This window comes from Oratosquilla oratoria, chromosome 23 (genome assembly GCF_046742065.1).
Source record: "Oratosquilla oratoria isolate Oo_2021 chromosome 23, ASM4674206v1, whole genome shotgun sequence".
Lineage (NCBI taxonomy): Eukaryota > Metazoa > Arthropoda > Malacostraca > Stomatopoda > Squillidae > Oratosquilla > Oratosquilla oratoria.
The window spans coordinates 19,635,031-19,660,693 of record NC_134799.1 but is presented as its reverse complement, the minus strand read 5'-3'; the positions used below and the strand labels follow the sequence as shown (position 1 = coordinate 19,660,693).

At 36.8% G+C, this 25,663-nt stretch overlaps 1 protein-coding gene across 1 annotated transcript in view; it reads left to right on the top strand.

Annotated features, from left to right (window-relative positions):
• The window catches only part of LOC143038005 (phytanoyl-CoA dioxygenase domain-containing protein 1-like), a 74,172-nt gene extending 61,490 nt beyond the window's left edge, over positions 1 to 12,682 (top strand). Inside the window, exons 7-8 of the mRNA XM_076206824.1 lie at positions 7,629 to 7,729; positions 11,003 to 12,682. Coding sequence (XP_076062939.1) covers positions 7,629 to 7,729; positions 11,003 to 11,184 — 283 coding nt within the window. The 3' untranslated portion in view covers positions 11,185 to 12,682. The remainder of the gene's footprint in view (positions 1 to 7,628; positions 7,730 to 11,002) is intronic.
• The last annotated feature ends 12,981 nt before the right edge of the window (positions 12,683 to 25,663 follow it).

Genomic DNA, 25,663 nt, shown 5'->3' with positions numbered 1-25,663 from the left:
GCTCTCGGTTTTTATTTAACTCGTAAAGGGATGAGCTTGAGAGCAGAGGAGAACTTGAAGCTTAGAGATGACTGTTGCTTAGAGAGGAGTACTGCTTGTGGAGGAGAACTGCTTGTGGAGGAGAGCTGCTTGTGGAGGAGAGCTGCTTGATGGGGAGAGCTGCTTGTAGAGAAGAGCTGCTTGAAGATGTCGTGTCCTGGAGTGAACTGCTGCTTCGGCTTGGTCCCCCTCCTTATAAAGGAGGCTGGTGAGGTCCCAGGCGAACTGTCCTGGGTCCTGATTGGTCTGTTGCCTTGCGCTAGGACATCCTTGGTTACTACGCTTGCCAACTATGGGTCATATAAAAGCCTAGGTCGGGATGCATCACGGCTAGTCTAGTTTAAACCAGTGGTGCATCGCCACAATATACCTTATACATTAGGTCACTATAGAAAATACATTATATGGGGGATAATTAAAGAACACATAACATTTCTTTTCCCCTTTGAAAGACTATCACACATAGCAGTTGTATAGAAATAAACATCTCAACTTACCTTAACTCAAACTGTAAGTCCAACCTCTCTTGTGGAACACCTCAATTTCCCCTTGGTGTTTGAAGTACTCTGTGAGAACTTGGTGACTTTGATACATTGTCATTTACCATTGTTTCCGTCAAATATCTAAAAATTCCATTGAACAAAACTGAGGTCCTTTGTTACAGCACATCATGGGATACAAAAATTGGCATTAGCTAGTGCTAGTGCTATAATTGACTGCACTGTATTGATCTCTGGCCATTTGCTATAAGCATATACTATAATCAAATATGTATACCCTAAGAATGGACCTGTAAAATCCATATGCACACGTTGCCATGGATACCTAGGATATTCCCAAGGGTGCAAATGTATGGGTTTTGGATCATTCTGATGTATTTACCTAGATGTATTTACCTAGTTGTATTTTACGGGAAGAGAGCTATGCTCGTAGTGACCCGCTTTTGTATCTTTTCGCATCCAATTTGTTCTTAAAGTTGTGTATAGTTTTAGCATTCACTGTTTTCTCATTCAGTTTATTTCAGTTATCTATCACTCTGTGTGGAGAGCTATTCTTTTTCAGATCTCTTCTGTAACTCTCCTTCTCAAGTTTCTTCTCGTGTCCTTTGTTTTTCTTCTGTCCCACCTTAGTAAGTTATCTCTATCAAGAATTTCCATCTCTTTCATAATTCTGTAGATGGTTAGCAAATCAATTCTTTCTCTTCTTTGTTCCAGGGTTGGTAGATTTAGTTTATCCAATCTTTGTTCGTATGTCAAATTGGAGAGTGTTGGTGACATCTTTGTCGCTGGTCTTTGAATTCTTTCTAGTTTATGTTTTTTTTTTCTTTTTCAATTTTTGGTACTAGGTGTCCAGAGTGTCCCAGCATACTCTAATTTTGGTCTTATCAGTGTAACTAGTATTTTCTTTACCATTTCTTCATCCATGTAGTCAAAGGCTACTTTCATTGATCTTAACAAGTTAAAAGTTTCTCCAACCAATTTGTTAACATGTTTGTCTGGTGTCATGTCATTTAAGATAGTTACTCCTAGGTCCCTTTCCACATTTACTTTTTTTTTTTTACTTATTTTGTACTAATTTTATATTGACACAATATTCTATTTTTGCTTTTTCCAAATTCCATTATGCTACATTTCTTAATGTTGAGGTTCATTTCACACTTCTGATTCCATTTCCATACTTTGTCCAGGTCTTCTTGAAAAGATTTGCAGTCTTCCTCTCTACTTACTCTCTTTGATAGTTTCGCATCATCAGTAAAGAAGTTCATATAACATTCCATATCTTCCTCCATATCATATATATATATATATATATATACGTATATGTATATATATATATATATATATATATATATATATATATACAGCCACTATCCAAGTTACGACCTAGATAGGTTCCGACCAACCAGTCGTAAGTCGGATCCTATTCAAAATGGCCGACATGAGGGTTCTACTCTAGGATACATGATTTCAATCTGTTGCATTTTTAAGTAACTTTTTCTATTGAATACTATTTAATACAAGCTGTTTACTGTTTATTTATCAATGCTTTTTAGTTTAATTTTTTTTTTTTTATATATTTTTTAATATTTTAATACTGTACTGTATTTCAGTATATATACATATGCGGGTACTGTATGTATATACTATACCTGTATAGAGCACTGATCTATATAACACCTGGATAGCGTATACGGGCCGTGGGCTGCCCCAGGAGTGAGGCCAGCGGGCGGGACATGGCCGCCATAATGGAAGTACCAAAACAGCTAGTGTGAACCGCTCCGCCGGTCATTATAACACCATTTTTAGATCAGTGTCATGGGAGCTGTCGTGATACTCTCGTGGCCTGTGATCCAAGCATGATTGGGTATATAATGGCCACACAATTCGTCGCTGCTGGGCCCTCCATATACATACATACATACATACATACATACGTACGTACAAACGTATACAAGGTGTATATCAAAATAGCATCATCACAATAAAACAATATATTGATATTTATTACCTCTGGCAGAAATACCATTTATATACATAAACTTGTGCATGTACAGTATATGGATGAGTTGGCACTGACAAATTATAATTCCAGTATATATTATAACTTCAAGGGAATGTTACACAGACAACAAATGGGATAATGATATATAGTCAAAATATTATAGGGATAATAATATATCTATACTAGCATTTAACGGAATAAATATCCCTATAACATTTGATTACTGTACTGCTTATCGTTATTGGTGCTTGAATAAAACAAGTTTTGATAACTCCTTCCTCACTTTGACACCGTTTACTTTTTGAGAATACAATTTGGATATATGATGGAGCCTGATTTTGCAGAAGCACGTGACGATACACTTGATCAAATTGACGATGAGGTTAGAATCCGGGGTTGTGTCGAACATGTGGAAAGATAGAGAAATTGCCATATCTATGATCTAAATTGTTTCAAATAGTAAAATATCGCATTAAAGTGGTGAACATGTAAGGGGCCATTCAAAGAGTATGTAACGCGGGGGGGGGGGGTGCATGGTAGATGCGATGCGTTACGAGGATGCGGGGGTGTTTTCAACAGTGCTACGCAACGCTAATAATGGTTATTTATATTCATTTATTAATTTATGTAATAAATTATGCACTGAAATAGCATATCCTTAACAGATCGAGCAATAAATATCGAGCAAAAAAATCCAAAAACATCATACCATGTTTCATTCTTTGATGCAATCGTAAACAATTTCACACAGGACAAATAAAAATGAGTATGTTTTGGTGAGAAGTCAAGGGGGAGGGGTGTTTGGCGGATCTGGCCTACACTTGATGGGGGTGCGAGTTGTAATTAGTTGTAATCAGTGTTATGTAATACAGGGAGATGTAACACCCAGTGTTACGCAATATTACATGAGGTGGGGGGTGTCGAATTTCACCAGAAAAAACGTTACATAATTTTTGAACGGGCCCCGAATAGTAATTCAGCCCATCTAATATGAATTCCTCACACTTCACAATATAGAAAAAGCCTACACATGTAATCAGGAAGAACAACTGGTTCTATACAGCTACACAGCACTGGACAGCGTTTGAGCCTTATAAGATATTTTTAAATGATAAATATCTATCCTGCTATTGCCACGATTACATTCGTGACAAATGGGTTGCTGCTAGATCTCTATTTCTTACGATAATAAATACAAAGCATTAACATGACAACACATAACAAAACAGTTGGTGGGCAACATTTTATGGCTCCTGATGGCCGCATCATTTGTTGATAGGTATCGGGATGTTTTGGGTAATAAAACCTTAATTTACTTACGAGTGGAAGGACTGCTCACATCCACCTTTTCTCCGGTTGGTGCAGTTGAATGCAGCACAAGTTGGCATTGTAAAATGATCGTTGAATATGTATATGGGAGCGAAAGCTGCCGAGAACTGTAACTGTATCAGATCAGTGATCGCGTGGCGCGACTTTGTTTTGGTACTAACATCATGGCTGCCGCCGACCTCATAATCTCGACAGCGATCCGTGATCCAGTTATATCTAGATCAGTGGTATATACACACACACACACACACACACGTATTAAATATAACCTTGCTTACCATTTTTAATTCTATTAAATTGTAGTTTCCTTTTAATAATTTTTTCTTAATTCTTCAATTGTTGTATGTACTCTAAATATATGTGAATTTTAAGATCTATTTTTCTCATCCATTTCAATCCATTCTAAGTGTGAGATATAGGTACAGTACATTTATCTTTGTATACAGCATTGAGTAAAAGCAGCAACGACTGCAACAGCACTGTAGGAGAGAAGCCAAACGCAGAGTATGGGATCCAATGTATTTAACGTTGCGCCCAGCAGGGCTTCTCCCGAAATAACATAGTGGACTTTTTTAAGGCTATCGACCCATAAGGGGGTCATTAAGCCTGGTGTGAAGTTGTTCAGTCTCTACTTTTTTTTTTTTTTTTTTTTTTTTTTTAACACCAGTTTCATGTTCGTTTCTCCCCGCAAGCTCGGGTTATATAAGGAGTCAGATGTTTGTCCACTATGTTATTTCTGAAGAAGCCCTGGTGGGCAAAACGTTAAATACATTGGATCCCATACTCTGCGTTTGGCTTCTCTCCTACAGTTGTATACAGTATTGTTTTCAGTTGCTTAGTTGTTAATATGATATGGTAAGTTAAAGAAAGAAAATACTTATTATAGTGTATACATATTAGTAAACTCATAATAGGCATCAGCTAGATGTGGTCGTAAGTATGTAAATATCCTTCATCCATAATTTATCAAACTCTTCCATAAATGCCTTAGCTGCAGGCGCATCACTGCTAGCAGCCTCACCTTTCGACAACACGTGGTGAACCTGGTAATGTTCTCGAAAGCATTGAAACCACCCAGCACTCACTATGAACTCATGTGAAGCGTATTCTTCACCTGCACGTTCTTTCAACATGTGAAATTAACTTGTAGCCTTACTTTGCACTGCTTGCAATGTCACTCTCACATTTCTTTGCCTATTATCTTCCAACCACGTGTATAGCAACTTTTCCATCTCTGCCATAACTGCCGTACGCGATGCCTATTGCCACAACTATCTTACGTGCTGTGCTGCCAGACATGTACAGTAAACTCCTAATAGGCATCCGCTAGATGTGGTCGTAAGTATGGGTGGTCGTAACTCGCGTACGTCGTAACTCGGGTAGTGACATATATATATATATATATATATATATATATATATATATATATATATATATATATATATATATATATATATATATATAATTACATATATATATATATATAAATATATATCGATATATATATATATACATATATATATATCGATATATGTATATATTTATATATATATATATATATATACAGGTATATATATCGATATGTATATACATATGTATATATACAATATATATATACATATATACACATGTAAATATATATATATATATATATATACATATATATATATACATACATATATATATATATATATATATATATATATATATATATATAAATATATATACATATTGAACATTTTTAGAAGCTCAGCCAATGGGATACGAACCCTGACCCGTGCGTCGATAATCACGAGGCCAAGACGCTAGCGACCATGCTACATGATTATCAACACACGGGTCAGGGTTCGTATCCCATTGGCGGAGCTTCTAAAAATGTTCAATCTGTCTTAAACATACACATATATATATATATATATATATATATATATATATATATATATATATATATATATATACATATATATATATATATATATAAAACATTATCGGAGCAATACAGAGCCTTGTGGGATACCACTTATCATATCTCCCCAGTTTGAGTTCTTGTCTTTAAGGACCACCCTCATTTGTCTCCCATTCAAGAAATCTTTCATCCATTCCAATAACTTTCCTTGTATTCTACCTATTATTTCAATTTTTCTTAGTAGCTTTTTGTGTGGTACTTTGTCAAAAGCCTTTTGTATGCCCAAGAAGGCACAATCTGCCCATCCATCTCTCTCTTGTATTATATCTATTAATCTTGAGTAAAAGTATATTAAGTTTGTGGTACATGACCTTCCACTTCTAACCCCAAATTGTTTAGGATTTAGTATTTTGTTCTCTTCCAAGTGTTTGATCCATTTATTCCAAATAACTTTTTCGAATATTTTTGCTACTGTGCTTGTAAGGGATACTGGTCTATAGTTTATTGGATTTTCTTTGTCTCCTTTGTATATTTGCATTTTTCCAATCATGTGGTACTTTTCCTTCTTTGAGTGAGAAGTCAATTATCTTGCATATTTTGTCTGTTATTTCATTTATACATTCAATATCCAGTATGACTTTCTAACATCAAGGTTTTTTTATTTGGTCCCTTATTTCTTTCTGTGTCACTGTTATTTCTTTCATTTCAGGGGATCTTTCTCGCTGTCTTTCATCCCAAATTTGGGAGCTTTCAATTGTAAATGCAGACCTAAAATGTCTGATCATAACATTTCTACATCATCTATATACAGTATTCTTTATTTCCTTCGTGCAGTTTCACTATTTTGTGTTTGTCTTTTAGTTTACCATTTACACATGTGTAAAATAGTTTGGGTTGGTCTTTGCATTTATCTATTATATCTTTTTTGTAGTCTCTTTTTTCCTCCTTGCGTATACGTACATATTCATTTCTTCTTTCCAGATGATGCTACATTGTTGAGGAAAGTGAATACTGAAATAGATTGTGAATCACTACAGAGGAACCTAAACAAGGTTTGGAAATGGAGCCAAAAGTGGGAAGTGGACTTCAACATAAAGAATTGTGGCATAATGAAGTTTGAAAAAAAAAAAGTCAGGAGAATGTATAACTGGAACAAAGGAAGTAAAGAAAGTGGGATCTGAAAAAGACCTGGGAGTAATTATCTCAAATGACATGCCCCCTGATAAAACAGATAAAATTGTCAGAGAATCTTACAACTTGCTAAGATCAATAAAGATAGCTTTTACCTAATTAGACAAAGAAGTGGTTAAAAAAAATCTAGTCACACTAATAAGGCCTAGACTGTAATGTGCTGCAACACTATGATCACCCAGTAACAAAAAAAAGAATATAAAGAAAATGGCCCCAACACTTTCAAATATGTCATATGAGGAGAGACTGGCTAAATTGAAATTACCGACTTTAAACAAAGAAGAGAAAAAGGCGACCTGCTGACCATTTACAAATCATGAAAGGCACAGAAGTCCTTGATAGAGAGAACTTACTAAATTGGGGTAAGAGAAATACAAGGGGACAGGATAAGAAAATTAAAAAGGATAGTTATAGAAGAGACAAAAAAAAAAAAAGTTTTTCACACAGAATTGTGGATATCTGGAACAAACTGGATAAAATAATAGTGTGTGCAAAAACTATACAAGAATTTAAGAGCAAACTAGACACTGCAAGATACAAAGACGGGACACCACGAGCATAGCTCCCCCTCCTGTAAGATACAACTAGGTAAATACAACTAAATGAATGGTGAAATGAAAGTATTTTTTCACTTTATTCTTCTTTTCTACTTCTGTCACAGGTTTATTCGTAACCCAGATAAGGATGGCCCATTGACCAAGTACACAGCTCCCCCAGATCCAGATGACCCATCCAAGTATATCCCAACCCCTGTTTCAAAAGGTAAGAGCCTACAAGTGTGATTGTAAAGGGATAGGAAGAAAACATGAAGAGAGAAGACAAAGTGAGAAGGAGGGCAAGGGAGGTAGAAAGTATGAGAAAAGGAAGTAAGGAACAAAATGTATGTCACAGAGAAGAGAAGGAAAAAGTATATATATATATATACATATATGTATATATATGTATATATATATATATTCATATATATATATATATATATATGTATATATATACACACATATATTCACACACACACTGAATGGTCCCCAGTGCAGATCTTAATCTTTTTTCAAGCACATTAACTTTTTACTTTTAATTCCATGTCATCACGAACGAGACTGACAATGTGCTTGTCGGAGACATACACGGAAACTGATATGAAGCAGAGCCAAGGGCTCGAACCTCAGCTCAGACGTATCAAAGTAACAGTGACTAACCATCTTGATGGCGCAGTGGTTAGTCACTGTTAATTTGATACGTCTGAGCTGAGGTTCGAGCCCTTGGCTTCGCTTCGTATCAGTTTCCATATATGTCTCCGACGAGTGCATTGTCAGTCTCGTTCATGATGAATTTAGTACTAGAATATCTAAAAATACAATGCTAGGAACAAAGAAATATAGTTAGGAAAATGGTAATCTCATAACAGTCTGACAACCTGATGTTCCAATTATTACACTGGTCAACAAAATTGATTAGAATACCTGTCCCACAAGCAAAAGGAGGTGAATTTGATAGATTATCTGTTGATTTCAAATATGTTTTCAGAATTTTTCGATCAGGTATAGTTTTTCTGAGATGGTATATTAAAATTTAAACAATTATAACTTATAAAGAAGGCTGATATTTCAATGAAACTTACCTTTAAAATGTAGAAATGTATAATTTTCGAGTATATTTTGCTTCTGGGAGACCCCTTTTTAGTGTCCAACAGTAATCAGCCAACATTGAAGAGCTCCACTTCCCTTGATACCGGGTTTCCATGTTCAGAATGTTCTAGTGAAACTTCTCACCGTACTCGTCACTGACAGTGCCAAGATTTGCAGGGAAAAAAATTCAAGTGGCAGTCTAGGAAGTAAAATTTTAGGCTCATATTGCATCCCAAGGCCTTGTAGGATGTCAGTAGTCCTTTTACCATTTCAGAATAGTTGTTTGTGATTTCCCAAAAACTCTGCACAAACTATCTTAAATGATAACCATGCAGCTTTTTCAAGACCATTTAACTCTTCATCATAATTCTGGTCTCTCATCAGCTTCCTAATCTGTGGTCCAACAGAAATACCTTCTATGATTTTTGCATCACTTACTCTTGGAAACTTATTTTTCAAATATGTAAAATCCCTTGCCAGTTCTATCAGTACCTTTAACAAAAATTTTCATCAGCCGTAGCTTGATATGCAAAGGAGGCAGATAAATTTTCTCTGAATCAACAAGAGGAGTATTGACATTCTTCTCTCTTGGGGTCAGAGATCGTTTTGGCCACACATTCTTTTCATACTGATTTTTCCTATCCCGACTGTTCCACTCACAAAACTTTGTGTAACCCAGCTGCATTCCAGATAAAAGTGCCACAACCTTTAGGTCACCACATATATTCTATTTATATTCTTCATACTTAGATTTTTGTAATAGAAGCTTCATATTCTCATATGTTTCGTTCATGATAGCTGCATGGACCAGAGGAACAGAAGGGAACTTATTTCCATTGTGGAGCAAAATAGCTTTCAGGCTCATTTTTGAAGAGTCAGTAAACAAGTACCACTCATTCCTGTCATATTTATGTTTAAGTTCCTCCATAACAGAATATACATCATTGCAAAACACCACACCATCCTCTAGTGAGAAAAACTGTTCAAAATCACAATGTCACTTAAGATAAAAACTAACTTTGGATTCTTTCTGCAGAAGAATCCAGCCCTTTATCCTGGAAGCAAGAAGTTCAGATTAAAATCCATGTGAACAAGTTGTATAGACACGGTAAAGGAAACATGGACTGGAGGTGAAGCTTTTATTCCTGACGTTTCGTCTAACGACTTTCTCAAAGGAATGAGCATACTAGATACATACAGAGTTTATAAACACGCTATATGGCTCAAGGGAGTGTGCGAGCGTATAGCGCTGTGTTCTGATTGGCCCGCTGCGACAGCCAATCACGAAAATAAAAAGTGGGACTAAGATGAGGGGGAGAAAAGACAGTATCGTATATAAGATCCCATGCACATCATGCGATAAAGCATACTATGGAGAGACTAAGAGGGGCCTTGACACTAGAATCAGGGAGCATAAGGCCGACCTCCATCACCATAAACTCACCAACACAATGGTGGTGCATGTTGACGAATCTGGGCACCTCCCACAATGGAACCGAGCCGAGATTCTACACGAAGGTATGGATAAAAAGACCAGAAAATCTATAGAAGCTGCGTACATCACCACTCATCCGAATATCAACAATAAGGCTGGGAGCTTCACCTGGGCCAAATCTTCAGCGAATATATCGCTTCGTGATTGGCTGTCTCAGCGGGCCAATCAGAACACAGCGCTATACGCTCGCACACCCCCTTGAGCCATATAGCGTGTTTATAAACTCTGTATGTATCTAGTATGCTCATTCCTTTGAGAAAGTCGTTAGACAAAACGTCAGGAATAAAAGCTTCACCTCCAGTCCATGTTTCCTTTACCATGTCTATACAAGTTCAGCTTGTTTATTTTTTGACAAGTTTAAATCCTGCACAAGATCATTCATATCTTCCTGACTCAATAAATGTGGTTCATTGGAAGAACAGATTGGCTGAAAGTGCTTTAATGAAATTTATCCCATGTAACACTTGTGACGTAACTTACTGTGTAACACAAAAACTTTGGGTGATAGAAAAAATTGGACATTATTTTTGGATTCTGCATGCAAAAATATATAAGACGCAGCTATTATTTTCCATGGGACAAATTCTTTGTTGACCAGTGTTATCATTCTTCATCTTTCTTTGAATTGGGAATACTCTTTATCCCATTGTAGATTCAAAATATAAAAAATGAAATAAAATGAATGCATAAATATGAAACGGATTTAATGCACAACTCAGGATTATGTGTCTGAAATAAATTGAGTAAATATGGATATATATCCCATCACCATAGAAAAAAATAAACACATTAGGAGTAGGTTCTCTATTAGTTTGTATTTTACTCTCTAAAAGTATTGTGGACATGTTCCATAAGACAACAACCCAGCTTTGGCAACTTCTGCACCATGTTCAAATCACTGAATTTATCCAACAGGTTCTCTAGTGTTGATCAATGGTCAGGTGGACCATAAAAGCAGGAAGAATATTTCTGAAAAGTCACGTAACATCTACACATTCCATGTCATTGAGCGACATAATGTTGTGTGGGACCCCAGGAACTGGCTGCAGCCGACACCTGAGATGCCATTTACAGGTCTCTATGAAAATGAACCATAACACCCTTTGGTTATGACAAATTAATAAAGTACAGTATTCCAACAACACATTAGAACAGGTCACAAGTGTGGTAACTTCTTTAACACAGTTCATCTTATCTATATGTATTTTTTGTATTGTCTAATCCCAGACAATATGTCTGAGAGGGAGAAATCAGTACTGAGACCTCCATTTTCACCCCTAAAGTGAGTAAAATTGTCTAAAGTGTAGTCCATCACTATGTTTGAGGAGTTAACCTTTTTATTTCACAGGAAGTTTGTCTTGGTTAAATAAAATTGTAAGGTAGCAGACTAAGCAAATATACAACTTGTAAATAACAACAAACAGGTTAATTTACATGGGTTCAACCTGTTCATTGTGCAGGTTTTTCAATGCTAAATGCCATATTTATGAGGCCATAAGATGCACCCTTGCATAAGAGTTCCTTATTTTGAAAGGGCATTTTCTGAAAAAAAAGTTTCATCATACATTTACTGATAGATATTTTGAAATAGTTTTGGGGAAAATGTATAATTCTGTGAATGTAAATACAATATTGAAATAATATACTGAAATAAAGTATGAAATCATGTTTTAGCTTTACACAAACTTTTCATCTGTTCTTGTTTTCTCCAAGTCTGTTACTGTGCTTTGTTACATGTGCTATGGCATTTATCTTAAATCTAATGCTATAATGATTTTTAGTTATAGATTTGATCTCTGTAAGAAACATACCACAAATGAACTATGTTATGGGAATACCTTACCCTGACTATCACTGGTTAGATCGGTATTACTTTGTCATCCATTCATAGCAAACGGTTGACAGGCATTATAGTTTGTTAACGTTCCTTTCATCTTTCTAAAACATTTTTTCATTTAGACAACAAATGGATATTTCTTAAAAGTAATATGGTTGTTAAACAATGTAAGATGTTAACAGTATACTTGGTGCATATTGTGTACACTGGGGGAAGGTATAGTAAAATAATGTTAACTTCCACTTCAGCGGTAATTGCTGACTTAGCATAAGCAATTTACTATAAGTTTGTGCTGATAGCCTGTGATAATTTGGTTTATTGTCAGTATCTTATTATCAGTAATACTATTTACTGTTACAGTTTGGCTTATTTTCAATATTTCGTCATTAGTAACAATCTTTGTGCTTAGCAGGCCTATGCTTGTCTGATACCCTGTCTGCCTATGGAGCTCCATCTCCCATCCATATGGCTGCATTGGACTCATGGCATTATTCTTATATAACTTTAAAAGAATCACATCTTATACCACCATGAATACGGTAATATCATATGGCAGTGGACAAAGCAAACCTTTAGAATGTGATATACCATGAAAGGGTTAAAGGTTGTATTAAACCATCTAGAAATAAGACCAAATGATGAGATTGTCAGATAGTAATATGTTCACAGTCATTCAGCAAAACTATAAAGCACAAAAAATTGCTGCACTTCCATGGCTATAGAGGATGAAAAAGTGTAAGTAAAATGCAAAATTTATATCTTGTGTTTTATTTTACCAGAATTCAATGGAGTACTATTGGAATCCTGTTGAATCTAGACTTCTCGACTGCAACAGTATGTTTAATGTGTTATATGTTCTGATATTTTAAAATTTGTGGTAAGCAGCTTGTTTTAACTGTATTATAATTTTTGCAGCTGACACAAGTGCACGTGTCAGGTGGGAATTATTTTTGTAGTCCTGTATCATTAAAAAGGAAAATGGATGGGACTGATGAATGAATCAATCAATCTGTTGTCCCTGGTCACTCTTGCAAAAGAACTATGGCTTTCATGTAACCAGCAACAGCCTCTGGGCAAGTATGTGACATTGTAGCATGTGGTGCCCTGTATCCTCTGTGAGATGGTTGCATCTGGGGCAGTTTGAATTCAGGGCCAGGTCTATTCTATATTGGCAGTTTCTCAGTGACTGATGGTGACCTGAGCACAGGCATGCTAGTGTGATTTTTGTGGTGTGGAATTCTTTATTTATTTATTCATTTATTTGTTTACTATTCATTTATTTATTTTTCTATTTATTCATTTTTTGTGGGACTCGTATCTGGGGTTTGTCGTGGAGTATTGGTTTTGGTGGTCTTTCTTGAAGGGTTTGTTTAGTTATATGGGTGTAAATGTGAATCCATGTGGATATTGTGTGTATTTTTTTCTGTTGGTAGTGCTTGTGAAATGTAGTGTGAAGGGTGTGTTGTTTAGGGTTCTGTTGTAGAATTGTGTTCTTGTCATTTTCATGAGATGTTCTCTTGGGATGATTTTGGTTTCTATGTGTTGATGTCCTGTTGTGGTGGATCTTGCTATTATTCTTATTCCTTCATTCTTCAGTGCTTGTAAGCTGTTTGTGTTTGATATGCTGATTGTTGGGAATGATGCTGTAGTGGCATATCTTAGGGTAACTTTTATGAATTGATTATAGTAACCACCCTAGTATATCCCCCCACAGCATGGTTTCCAAATACAATGATTTACAGTTGATGTTAAAAGTTGGGCCCAGTCTGGAGGCTATGCATCAGCCCCTTAGGGCTGCACTTCCTGATGGAGTTCAGGGGGTTCATGGGTTTTGAAAATTGGCAGCTTCATTGTCTATCTTGCAGGACCACCACATGCAGGTATCCATTTACTGGACCCTTAACCCACAAAATAATTTTATTTGGTGTTAATCTATCTATATACTAAGGGCTTTTTCCCCTTATGAGGGAGGTAGCCAAGTCACCATTTCCTTCCTCTCATCATAGCTCCTCATGGATGATGAGTCATCCCGGTATTCCATCCACTGCCCTGGGTCACAAGCAATGTAATAAGACATAGTATACCCGTAGCAAGGCCACTCCAGTTAATCACCACACTCCCTCTCCATCTCCTCATACAAAATGTCACGAACTAGCATTTGTGTTTGAGTTTATATATCAAACCTCTGTCGCAATTTGATCAGTTCCCTCAACCCAGGGGCTAGCATGTCTAATTTGCCTTTTAAAGGGTTTCCTTCTTCACTAGGATAAAAAGGGTGAGGTGCAAAACTAATTTATATGATATAAAAACATAAATTTTAACACGGAATTTGAGGACATGAACAGGGCACAAGCGAAGGAGTCAGATTGGCCACTGCCCGTGTCCCTTTCCTTTTATACGAGGGAGCACAACTCAAGTGTCAACAGCAAGTGCCAAATTGTTACATTTATAAGCTTAATCTATCTCTATTTACCTGGTTTCACACAATCCATCCACTTTATTTTTGTGTGAAGAAGGTTTACAAATTATTAATCACTACCTATTGTAAGAGGCCGGTAGATTGAGGTAGATAGAAGGGTAGGTGGAAAGGAATTAATTTTTATTACTTGGATATTTTGAAACACTGGCTGAGAAGAAGTTGCAGAGTTGCATATTCTTGCTTGCCGTCTGATGTTTGTAAACATAAGCTAGGGTATTGATAGAGGTACTGATGTGATGAAATGTAAACACTAAGCCACTTTCTGTTTGTGACAGAAGTGCTTGCATGAGCAGTATTACTTGAGACAGTATAACAGCCTTTCTGATTGGAGAAAAGGGTGGAGGAGGAGAGAAATTATTGGTGCACGGAGGTAAAGTCATGCCCTTAAAAGGTGGCACTTATTTGTAACATTCAAAGTTATTGGATGAATTAAATAGTGACGTTGAAGCAGACTTGGCTTGGTGGGTGTACAAGGATCCCAGGCGGGAGTCCTCTGGTGTACCTAAGAACATTAACATTGTAGAGAATTAGTGAAGAAGAAAATCAAGAAGATTTATGTCCAGTTTGATTATCTCACCCAGAAACATTACCAACTTGTGACAGAAGATATGGTGGAAACATACTTAAGGGAAGGAAGTGGCATGGGCCTATAGATGAATAACGGGACTGAAAGTTTTAGTAGCAGTGGAACTAACACCTATCAACCTTTATTAAAGTATAACTCCATATACACATATATACTACTTTCATGTGCCATAGTTGTTTGGATGCCCCCTAACCTCTTCCGTGGAAAGCCCCAGTTATATATTCCTCTGCCGTCTGCTCAGCAAAAACTCCTGTAACTGGTCATTTATTATAAGTTACCTATGTTTATAATCCTACATCTTATTATCTAGCATAAGATAACTTAGTAGTGATCGAATTCAACATCTATATGCATTTTCATTAAGGATAGTGAATAAATATGGCTCTTGATAGGATGTACCTTATGGTGCCATACCCGCGTCTCTTTGTGTCAGTGAAGCATCATGGAACATTACAAGAAGAAAAGAGAGGGAGAACTACCCTGGGCTGCATCAAAATATCATTCATTCCTCATCACTCCCTACCTTCCCATTCTCCACCCTTCCCTTCCTTGCATTACAGTATCATCTAGACACAGCCATTCTCCATTTACCCTTCTCTCCTGCATTCCCCCATTCATCCATCTCATCCCTGGCTGTCCTCTCAAGTTGACTTCATCTACCTCTGCCTTTCACACCTTTTACTAATCTTTTTTCATTATTTTGTGTGACCAAACCTTCCCAATACTCTTTCAGCAACCCTATCTGTCATCTCCATTTCCACTACTGCTCTCCTGCTCACTTACTCATTTCTCAGTCTAACCTTGTAACCCTTACCATACTTTTGACATTTCATCTCTAATACATTTAACCTTTTCCTCTCAAACTTTCTTAAATTCCAGGTCTCTACCCCAAACAGTGCCATTGGAGCAATCAGACTTTCATACAACCTCCTTTTTCTATATATTCTCAAATGCCTATTTCTCATTAGACTTTTTGGTTCCCCAGGCATTTACTTGTTTCTCTCAACCTACAATTTACCTTCACTTTACTCCCTTTCCTGCCACATGCAACCCCAAATAACTAAAGCTATCCACTTCTTCCAGCCTATCTCTTTTAAGACTTAAATCCAACTCGCTGCCATCCTCTCCCATTGTACACCTCATCACCTTACTTTTACCTATATTTACCTACAACTTTCTCCTGTCACATACCTTTCTAAGCTCTGTCCTTAACTCCCTTAATCCCTCCTCTGACCCTACTGCCAACAACTGGCTCACCTCCCACTTCTTTCCATTTAATTTAACCATCTCCGGTCCCCTGCCCATTACTCTCACCTTTACCTCCAGCACCACCCCATCCATGTACACATAGAACAGCCATGGTGACATGTCACATCTATGTTGTAGTCCCACCTTTACCTTAAACCACTCACTCTCTCCATTTGCAATTATATATAGGTTCTACTACTCTCTTAAAAACTTTTGATGTCCTTAACACCTTTCCCTCAATCCCATATATCTGCAAAACCTTCCACAGTGACTTTCTGTCTACCCTATCATAGGCCTTTTCCAAATCCATAAAGGCCCAGAAAACATTCTTACCTTTTCCTAAAGTTTTCTCATATATCTACCTTACCACAAAAATATGATCCATGCAACCCCTACCTTTCCTAAACCCACACTGTTCCTCACCAATTAATACCTCTGTTCCTCTCCTAATCCTCTCATTTAAAACCCTCCTATAAGCCTTGCCAACTGCACTCAACAAACTGACACCTCTGAAATTCATATTTGTCCCCTTTTCCCTTGTAGAGTGTAAATATATAGGTACTCCTCTAGTCCTGTTTTCCCTAGAATAATTACACTTACTGTCTTGAAAAATCATAGGAGAGACTTCATATAAGAAAACACTTCACAAAGTTAGTCATTTTTTTATATACTTTCAGGGATATGGTGATATTTAATTTTGTCATAATAAATACTGTACAAAAATTCTGAATGGAATATTGTCATGTTCCATGACGCGTCACTAACACAAAGGGACGCGGGTGTGACGCCATAAGCCACATCCTAGCAAGAGCCATAGTGCTTGCCATTCTTCGTAAATTGACTATGATGTTAGACTCATCAAATTAGTAGGTTACTATAAATTAGATAATAAGATGGAGGATTATAAACATAAGTAACTTATAATGAATGACTAGTTGCAGGAGATTTGCAAGCCAGCAGCGGAGGAATGCAAAATTGAGGTCTTCTCCCCTCAGAAGTCAGAGGGCATTATAAGCAAGAATATACTACGAAGTAATATCCTCGCAAATATACTTACGTCTTCCCTTTTGTTTAATAGGTAATGATTGAAATTTTGTAAGCCTTCACACACGGATAAAAAAGTAGAAGGATTGTGTGGAGCTGGGTAAATAGTGATAGACTTATATGGCACACATCGGCACCTGTCCTTGGCACTGATGTCGTGCGGTCGTACTATAAATCAAGAGACGCGGACATTGGCCTCTTTCTCTGACTCCCGCACTCACACCCTGTTCATACCCAACTTCATTGTAAGTCTATGTTTTGCTACATGTAATGGTAGATTATGGATGAAGTAAAGTGTCTGCTGGACTTTGTTGGTTTTATCCAGGTACAAAGATTTTGTACAAGCTAGGTCCTTGACCAAGCACTCCTCGTGTCGGGCCTTAACCTCGACACTGCCTCCTGCTAGGTTCATGTCCTCGGCAGTCCTATCTCTCGGCGGCGCAGCTTTCGTAATAAAGGGGGTTGGTGGGTTGCCGTATGTGAGAGGTATTAATTATCAAATATAGGCAAGGGTGTTAGTTCCGTTATATAGGGGTTAGTTGTATGGTTGGTGAGTGTGGTTAAATATGGTGTATATACATTATATTATGGTAATGTAGTTGGGGTAGGTATAAGAAAGGGTTCAATGGGTCTGGTGACATTAGGCATGTCGTGTTGGCAACACTGGGAGCATCCTTTTATGAGCTTACGTAGGTGTTTAGTCATGTGATTGAGATGGGGGAAATCTGTGAAGTCAGCAAGATTAGAGGTTTTGCCAAAGATGAGTATCATGTTGCATGTGTGTGGATCACGAGCGTGATTGGTGATGGTTAGTGACGGTTACATTGCCTCCCTGACCTTTTAAGGTACGTCCACGTACCTTGGGTTAAGGTTGTGACAGTGGGGTCTGGCATACAAAATTGTAAAATATTATATATACATACATATATATATATATATATATATATATATATATATATATATATATATATATATATATTAAGATATGATAATTTGTCATGCTAGTGGGAGACATTGACTTTTGTCTTTCCTGAAATTTGTGTGATTTTCGTATCTTGGTTGGGCTTGTCTGAGCTATATCATTTCAGAGTTGAGTGATGATATATTACATGTTGAGTATCGAAAAATTTATTGGAGATAATTATATTATGTTGGCATTAGATGGAGTTAGTATAGTTTTGAGTTTGATATAATTGTGTATTATTCCGGAGCGTCACAGTCTGAAGGAAGTAGATAAGAGTTTTTATATATAGTGGGAAAGAGTTTTGGTAAGTGATCGAGAGTTCCTAATTGTAACCTATTGAAATGCATGACATCTGTAGGAGGAATAATTCCGTTGTAGTGGCATGCTTTTATGTGCTAGTTTTGTTCATTGTGGGATATGTCATTGTGTTTTTCTTGGTTTATCTTATGTGTTGGCTTTGGGTGATTGCTTGTGAGATTTCCTCGGGGTGGGAGTTGTAGTTGGGGCATGCTGAGGTGAGCATTTTGTTGGGTGTGAGTTAGTCTGATTTTAGTCTAAGGTTAGTGTGATATTGAGTTGTTATATATATATATATATATATATATATATATATGTATATGTATATATATATATATGTATATATATATATATATTTATATATATATATATATAAATATATATATATATATATATATATATATATATATATATATATATATATATATGTATCTATATATATACTGGCCAAAATACCCGCGCGTTGCTGCGGGCAAATGATGATAATTTTAATTTTGATAGAATTTACAGAAAAAAGTTACACGTATCAATATAACTCAATGGAAAAGGTAATACAAATTAAATGATAAGAAACTAAGAAAAAATAATAATAATGATTTGAGGAGGGAGACGCCCTATGGAAATAAAACATATTCGGCCGTAAGAGAAGAAGTGAAATAACCTTGCATTATCTTTGGGCTCGTTTCTCTTACCGCCCGCGAAAAAAAATAAAATAAAAATAACCAATATTTAAACATTTGGTAAAATTATATAATCATTTTACATTTACATGCTTTCTCCTTACAAAGGCTATCATAGTTTGTGGCAACATTAATTTCACAAATATAAATAATATTTATGAATACATACAATGATTTGTTTAATCATAGTAATTTTTGTCACAAAATACCAATCGTGTTAAGGGGACACTACAGTAGTGGCGTGTTACCCCACCATACCCCTTTAACCTTTAACACTAGCTAAAATAATATACATTTTTAATGAAATATAGTTATGCAAGTAGCTGGAGTGATAGAGTATCAGAATATATATGGTAAGGGGGTCTATCTCCAAAACCCTAGGAGGAGATCGTAAAAAAAAAAAAAAAAAAAACATACAGACAGACAGAAGCTACTACTTTATTATAGTAGACTAGCCAAATTACCCGCGCGTTGCTGCGGGCAACTGATTTTACACGTATCAAAATAAATCAATGGAAAAGGTAATACAAATAAAATGTTAAGAAAGTAAAAAAACAAAAAATCAATTTGAGGAGGGAGACGCCCTTTGGAAATAAAATATATTCGGCCGTAGGAGAATTGAACTAACTTTTTATTATCTTTGGGGGACTAGGTTTACGCATAGTCACTGATCACCAACCACTCACGAATGTCTTTAAGAAGAAGACGAAATCTCCCAGGATGAATCGATGGATCCTAGAGATATTCATTATGTCAAGGGGAAGGAGTTTCGTAGCAGATCATTTATCCCGCCCAATCAGAATCATGACTCGAACACCTAAATCTACGGGTAACTTTAAAGGAGAAGCAGAGAGCAGTCGCGGTTTGGAGAGAATTGGCAGATTATCTTGATGGAGGGAAAATATCCTCGAAACGCCTACCAAGGTCGACTCTAGACAGAGCCCTTACATGCCTAATTGCCGCCCCGGGTGGGCAAAGTTCTGAATGACGACACCCCCTCCCCCCAACCCCCATCTCCACCATCCCTTACAGCCTGTTTTAGCTATTGGCTTGCGAAATAATTGAACGGATGTTAAAAATTAGTATTTAATGTCCCTATTGCAGAAAGGATACGGGAAAAATATTTCATATTCTGTTGATTCTAACACAAAATTCGTATATTACGGTAAAATATTCAGGGCTCCTTTGACCTTTTTTATTATAATTATTTTGTCAGCCTTGTGGGTGGCATGTCCAGACTAGAATTGCCGCCCCCTAAATGTGCCGCCCCAGGGCATGTGACCCCTACCCCCCATGTGAAGGCCCTGACTCGAGATCAGACGGTAGCCTACAATATACACTCTCAGTTCCTCGTTTTCTTGTTCGAGAGGCGATGAGACACGCCCTTGAATTATCTGGCCATCTAGAAATCACATTGGTCCACTATTATCTGCTGACGGCCAACTTGAATATTCAAATGAAGGAATGTGTAATATCTTAAACAATTATTTTAGCTCGGTATTTGTAAACGAATCACCTCAAGGTGAATTCCAAACTGAAACCTGTGAAAAATCTAGGGTAAACTTACTCACTACGGTAAATATAACAAAAGAAAAAATTAAAAGGTGTATAGATAAACTCAAAGTTAATAAAACACCAGGGCCTGACGGTTGGCATCCAAGAATCTTAAAGGAAATGAAAAATGAGATTGTTGTTCCATTAGAAATTATTTTCAAGAAATCCATCATATCCGGAGATGTCCCAAGAGAATGGAAGCTAGCTAACGTTACTCCCATATTCAAAAAAGGTGACAAAAAGAAACCAAATAACTATAGGCCTATAAGTTTGACTTCAATCGTAGGAAAAATAATGGAAACTATCATCAGAGATGCTATCGAACATCATTTAGAAAGTAACCGTTTGATAAATGATAGCCAGCATGGTTTCAGACGGAAACGTTCTTGCGTGACTAACTTGCTCGAATTCTACAACACAGTTATCTCGAATTATGACAAAAGAAACAATATAGATTTAGTATATCTAGACTTTGCAAAAGCTTTTGATACCGTCCCACACGAAAGACTACTTACTAAATTAGCTTTGCATGGAATAAGTGGTAGCCTGTTAGGTTGGACTAGTAATTGGTTGAATGGTCGAAAACAGAGAGTTGTTTTAAATGGAAAAACTTCTGGATGGAAAAGTGTTGCAAGTGGAGTTCCTCAGGGTTCCGTTCTTGGACCACTTCTATTCATAGTATATATAAATGATATAGACCATGGACTAAAATCTACTGTTTCCAAATTTGCTGATGATACAAAACTGTGCGGAGTGGCAAATGATCACTCAAACCAATTAGATATTCAAGAAGATTTAGATAAATTACAGCAATGGTCTGAAAAGTGGCTAATGAAATTTAACACAAGTAAATGCAAGGTAATGCACATTGGTAAAAATAACAGTAAGTACGATTACAAGTTATTTGGAAATTCGTTAACAAAAGTGGATAGTGAAAAAGATCTCGGCGTAATTATCAGTAACGACCTCAAATCATCCAAGCAGTGTATTTCAGCCTCTGAGAAAGCAAATAAGATTCTAGGACTGATTGCGCGATCTTTTGATTTCAAAAGTCCATCACTAATTAACAAGCTATATAAATCGTTAGTTCGTCCACATTTGGAATATGCTGTTTCCGTATGGTCACCGAATCTCATTAAAGACATTGACAGACTGGGAAAAGTACAACGGCGAGCCACAAAACTGATTCCAAATATCAAAAATAAATCATACGAAAATCGACTAAAACATATGAATCTGTTTTCCCTAAAAAAGCGTAGACTCAGAGGTGACTTGATACAGGTCTTTAAAATTCTAAAGGGAATTGACAACATCAAAAGTGACCAAATTTTTACATTGAATGAGAATCAGACAAGAAACAATGGTCTCAAACTGTCCGTAAATAGATTCAATTTGGAAGTAGGTAGAAACAACTTTGCCAACCGTGTAGGTAATGAATGGAATAAACTTCCTGCACAGGTAGTGCAATGTAGTTCAGTTCAAAGCTTTAAGAATCATTTAGATAAATACCTAAGTAAGATGCTGTAATGATTATAATTTATGTTATATTATTTGTTTTTGTTTTGTTATCATTTGTCTGTCTGATTTACATTTATTATTAGTTATATGTCAGTTTATCATTATTTACTATTTACCTGTTTGTTTATTATTTAACTATACCTATGCATTTATTTATGTATTTTATTTGTTATTTACATTATCATAGTTTTTATTTATTATTTAATCATTAATATGATTTTTTTTCGCATCCGACCTAGATGTCACAATTTTTGAAATCGTGACACCCAGCTCGCTGTCTCCCCTTCCCATTTTGTCTCGTCTGATTTCTCACCGTTTCGGCCCTTCATTCCCTATACTCGGGGGAATTACCAGAGTCCTTAAGACTTCTAGTAGCTACATCCTGACCTTTCACCTTCTCCTTATCCTCATCAACTGTTGTGCCATTTTGGCAATCAATTAAAGTGCCTTAACGAAGGGAGAGACTTCTAATTATCTAGAACCCCCCCCCCTTTTTGATTCGTGTTCCCATAGCCAAGCTCAACGGTTTCGCGCCCAAGCACAAGCGACCACAGCTTCATGCGAACACCCCTTATTTAATGTCAAGTAGCATATTTCTAGTGTTTAATTATATAATTCATTAAAACTCACAATAGGAGTTCTGGGTTTCATTAGCCTAGGACGGTTCACTTAATGAGTTGTCCCATCATACCCCCCCCCCCCTTTGATCTACTCTCACGCTTGCCTTGGAGGGAAGGCGAGTGGTCCCGAGATGTGATACAAATCTCCTGGACTTCGGTTCCCCAACTGCAGCTATCTTCCCCCTCCCTTCATCAATCACTTAAGGTACGTGTTACCCACACCACCTCATCCACCACCTTCTTCCACTGTCCAGGAATTTGCGTCACTAGATATGGATCAAAAGGTCTCCTGTCGGCATGCTCCGCCTTTGTAATCCTTTGTAAAAAAGAGAGAGAGAGAGAGAGAGAGAGAGAGAGAGAGAGAGAGAGAGAGAGAGAGAGAGAGAGAGAGAGAGAGAGAGAGAGAGAGGAACTGTATTGTTGGGCAAATTTGAAAGCTGATATATGTAAATATGTAACAATTTGCATTACGTGTCAGAGGCTCAAAGGGAGCCAGGGACTCTCACAAGGAGCTTCCTCCAGTGGCTAAACCCATGGACATGTTAGGAATGGACCTCCCTGATATGGTGTCAGGTGCGCAACATTATATCCTAACAATTTAATCGATCACTATAGCAGATTTATTAGGCTATTACCTTTAAAATAAAAACAAAAGACATTTTGGACTCCCTGGGGCAGTACCTGGTTGATTATGGTGCCCCTTGAAGTATCGTCGTTGACAATAGAGGAGAATTCACCAGCCAGCCCTTCCAGGAGTTATGCTATCATCCACAAGGGAACAGAGTGACAGAAAGAATGCATAGGACCCTAAAAATATTATGCCTGGAGGAGAGATGAGTGTAATGCCGAAATTTGACCTTCGTCATATATTTATATATATTTGTATGTTTATATAGGATATCCGGAAATGAATTCGATCACAGTTCCAACTAGACGTAAGTCGCGAGGTGTGTCCCAAGATCTAAGAATATCTAACCACTTCCGACCGAATTTCGAGGGAGTTGGCGCAGCGGGCCCGTGAACGTCACCTGGCTGTTCAAAGTGGGGTTGGCGGGTCCTATAGCTGTCAGTTGAAGCTGGTGCGTCGTTTGGGAAAGACGTTGCCTTCGCTCGCACCGCTCCACGCAATTAGTTATATTCTGACAAATATTATATAAAATATATATATAAATATATATAAAATATTATAGTTCCTGTCTATATATATGAATATATAATATAAATGATATATAATATATATATATAAAATATTATAGTTCCTGTCTTCCTTGGCGTTTCACAGTTTTCTTCAGTGTTTCACAAAGAGAAAATGGACCCAGCCTAATGACGTCAGAAGCTGCGCAGAATAATTCAAACGGTCTGACCTGTATATTTAGACCTTGGTGTGTCCCTTTTTCATCCTAGCTGCCTACGTGATCTTGAGCAGTTGGCAACAAGAGCAAAACCCTCCTCTCTCCCCTACCGCATCCTTCGTGTTTTCGCGCGAAAACCGTTACCAGCGTGGGTGATACTCTAGTCAGAACCGAGATAACTGATCCACATCTTAAGCTTTTTATAAAAATTCTGCATTCAAGAGTAAAACAGAAAACTGAGTAGTTTCCCATAACACTGGAACTATATATATCACTATGAGTGCCTCGACTAAATTAAATCAACTTAGGTATGTAAATGCATAAAAGGGTTAGGAATATCAAGTCACTACCAGAGTAAGAAATCGGACATCGGTCAGAGTAAGGAACGCTGAGCGTGGAATGGGAGGAATGCATTATATCTTGCGCATTACGTTTAACAAATCAGTGGTCATTTCATCTTCTCTCTCTCTCTCTGGGTCATTTCATTTTTTTTCTCAATTTCTAAGCATATATGTGGAATACTACAGATAAGGTAGTTTTAGGGATTGTTATCATAGTCTTGCTATAATCTGATATTATATGTGATGATTACATTATCACGGCGAACCGCGATAGAAAAAAAAAAATTGTGTAATATATATAGATCAACAATTCAGATGCTACAGATTGCCACCCATATTCGGGATGAAGCGAGCGTTATTCCGCTACTCCTTGACTGTCAATCACACAAACCGAAGGATGAGGAGTTGTACTGGGCTGCAGGTTAGTCGTCTGGTAGAACATGGGACTTGTGGGTATGTGGGTCCTAGTCCACTTTCCATTCTTGGTTGAAAGGAAACTCGACCGTCATTGGTTCGTTTATTCTTCTAACCTCATCCAAAAGCTTCCCAAACCGGGGAAGGGAGGGAATTGAGAACTTGCGTCCCATTCAGTCTCCTACTAGTTCCAAGACTAGTTTCTGAGACCAGACTCGTTCTGTTCTCCAATACTGGTTCCCTGCAAATGTACACTTTATTCAGAAAAAAAAAAAAAAATACCACATCAATGTGAAAATGGAGTAGGGTATCTGAAAGATTCGTGAGGCAGAAGAAATCCTTAATAGACTAAAGCGAGGTAACATGAGGTTAATATGCCTCTTCCTGTAATATAACATAGGATAGGCCTTTTCAGAAATCTTTAAATTACCCTACTTGAAGTTTACAAATGATTTTAGGCTATGCTATGGTAGGTTAGGTGTAGGCTAACCCCCTATACAGCAGGCATTTCGTGACACTCTAATGCCTAACAATATATATATATATATATATATATATATATATATATATATATATATATATATATATATATATATATAAATGAGAACTTTTGGCACATTTTTACTTTTCATAAACAGAGTA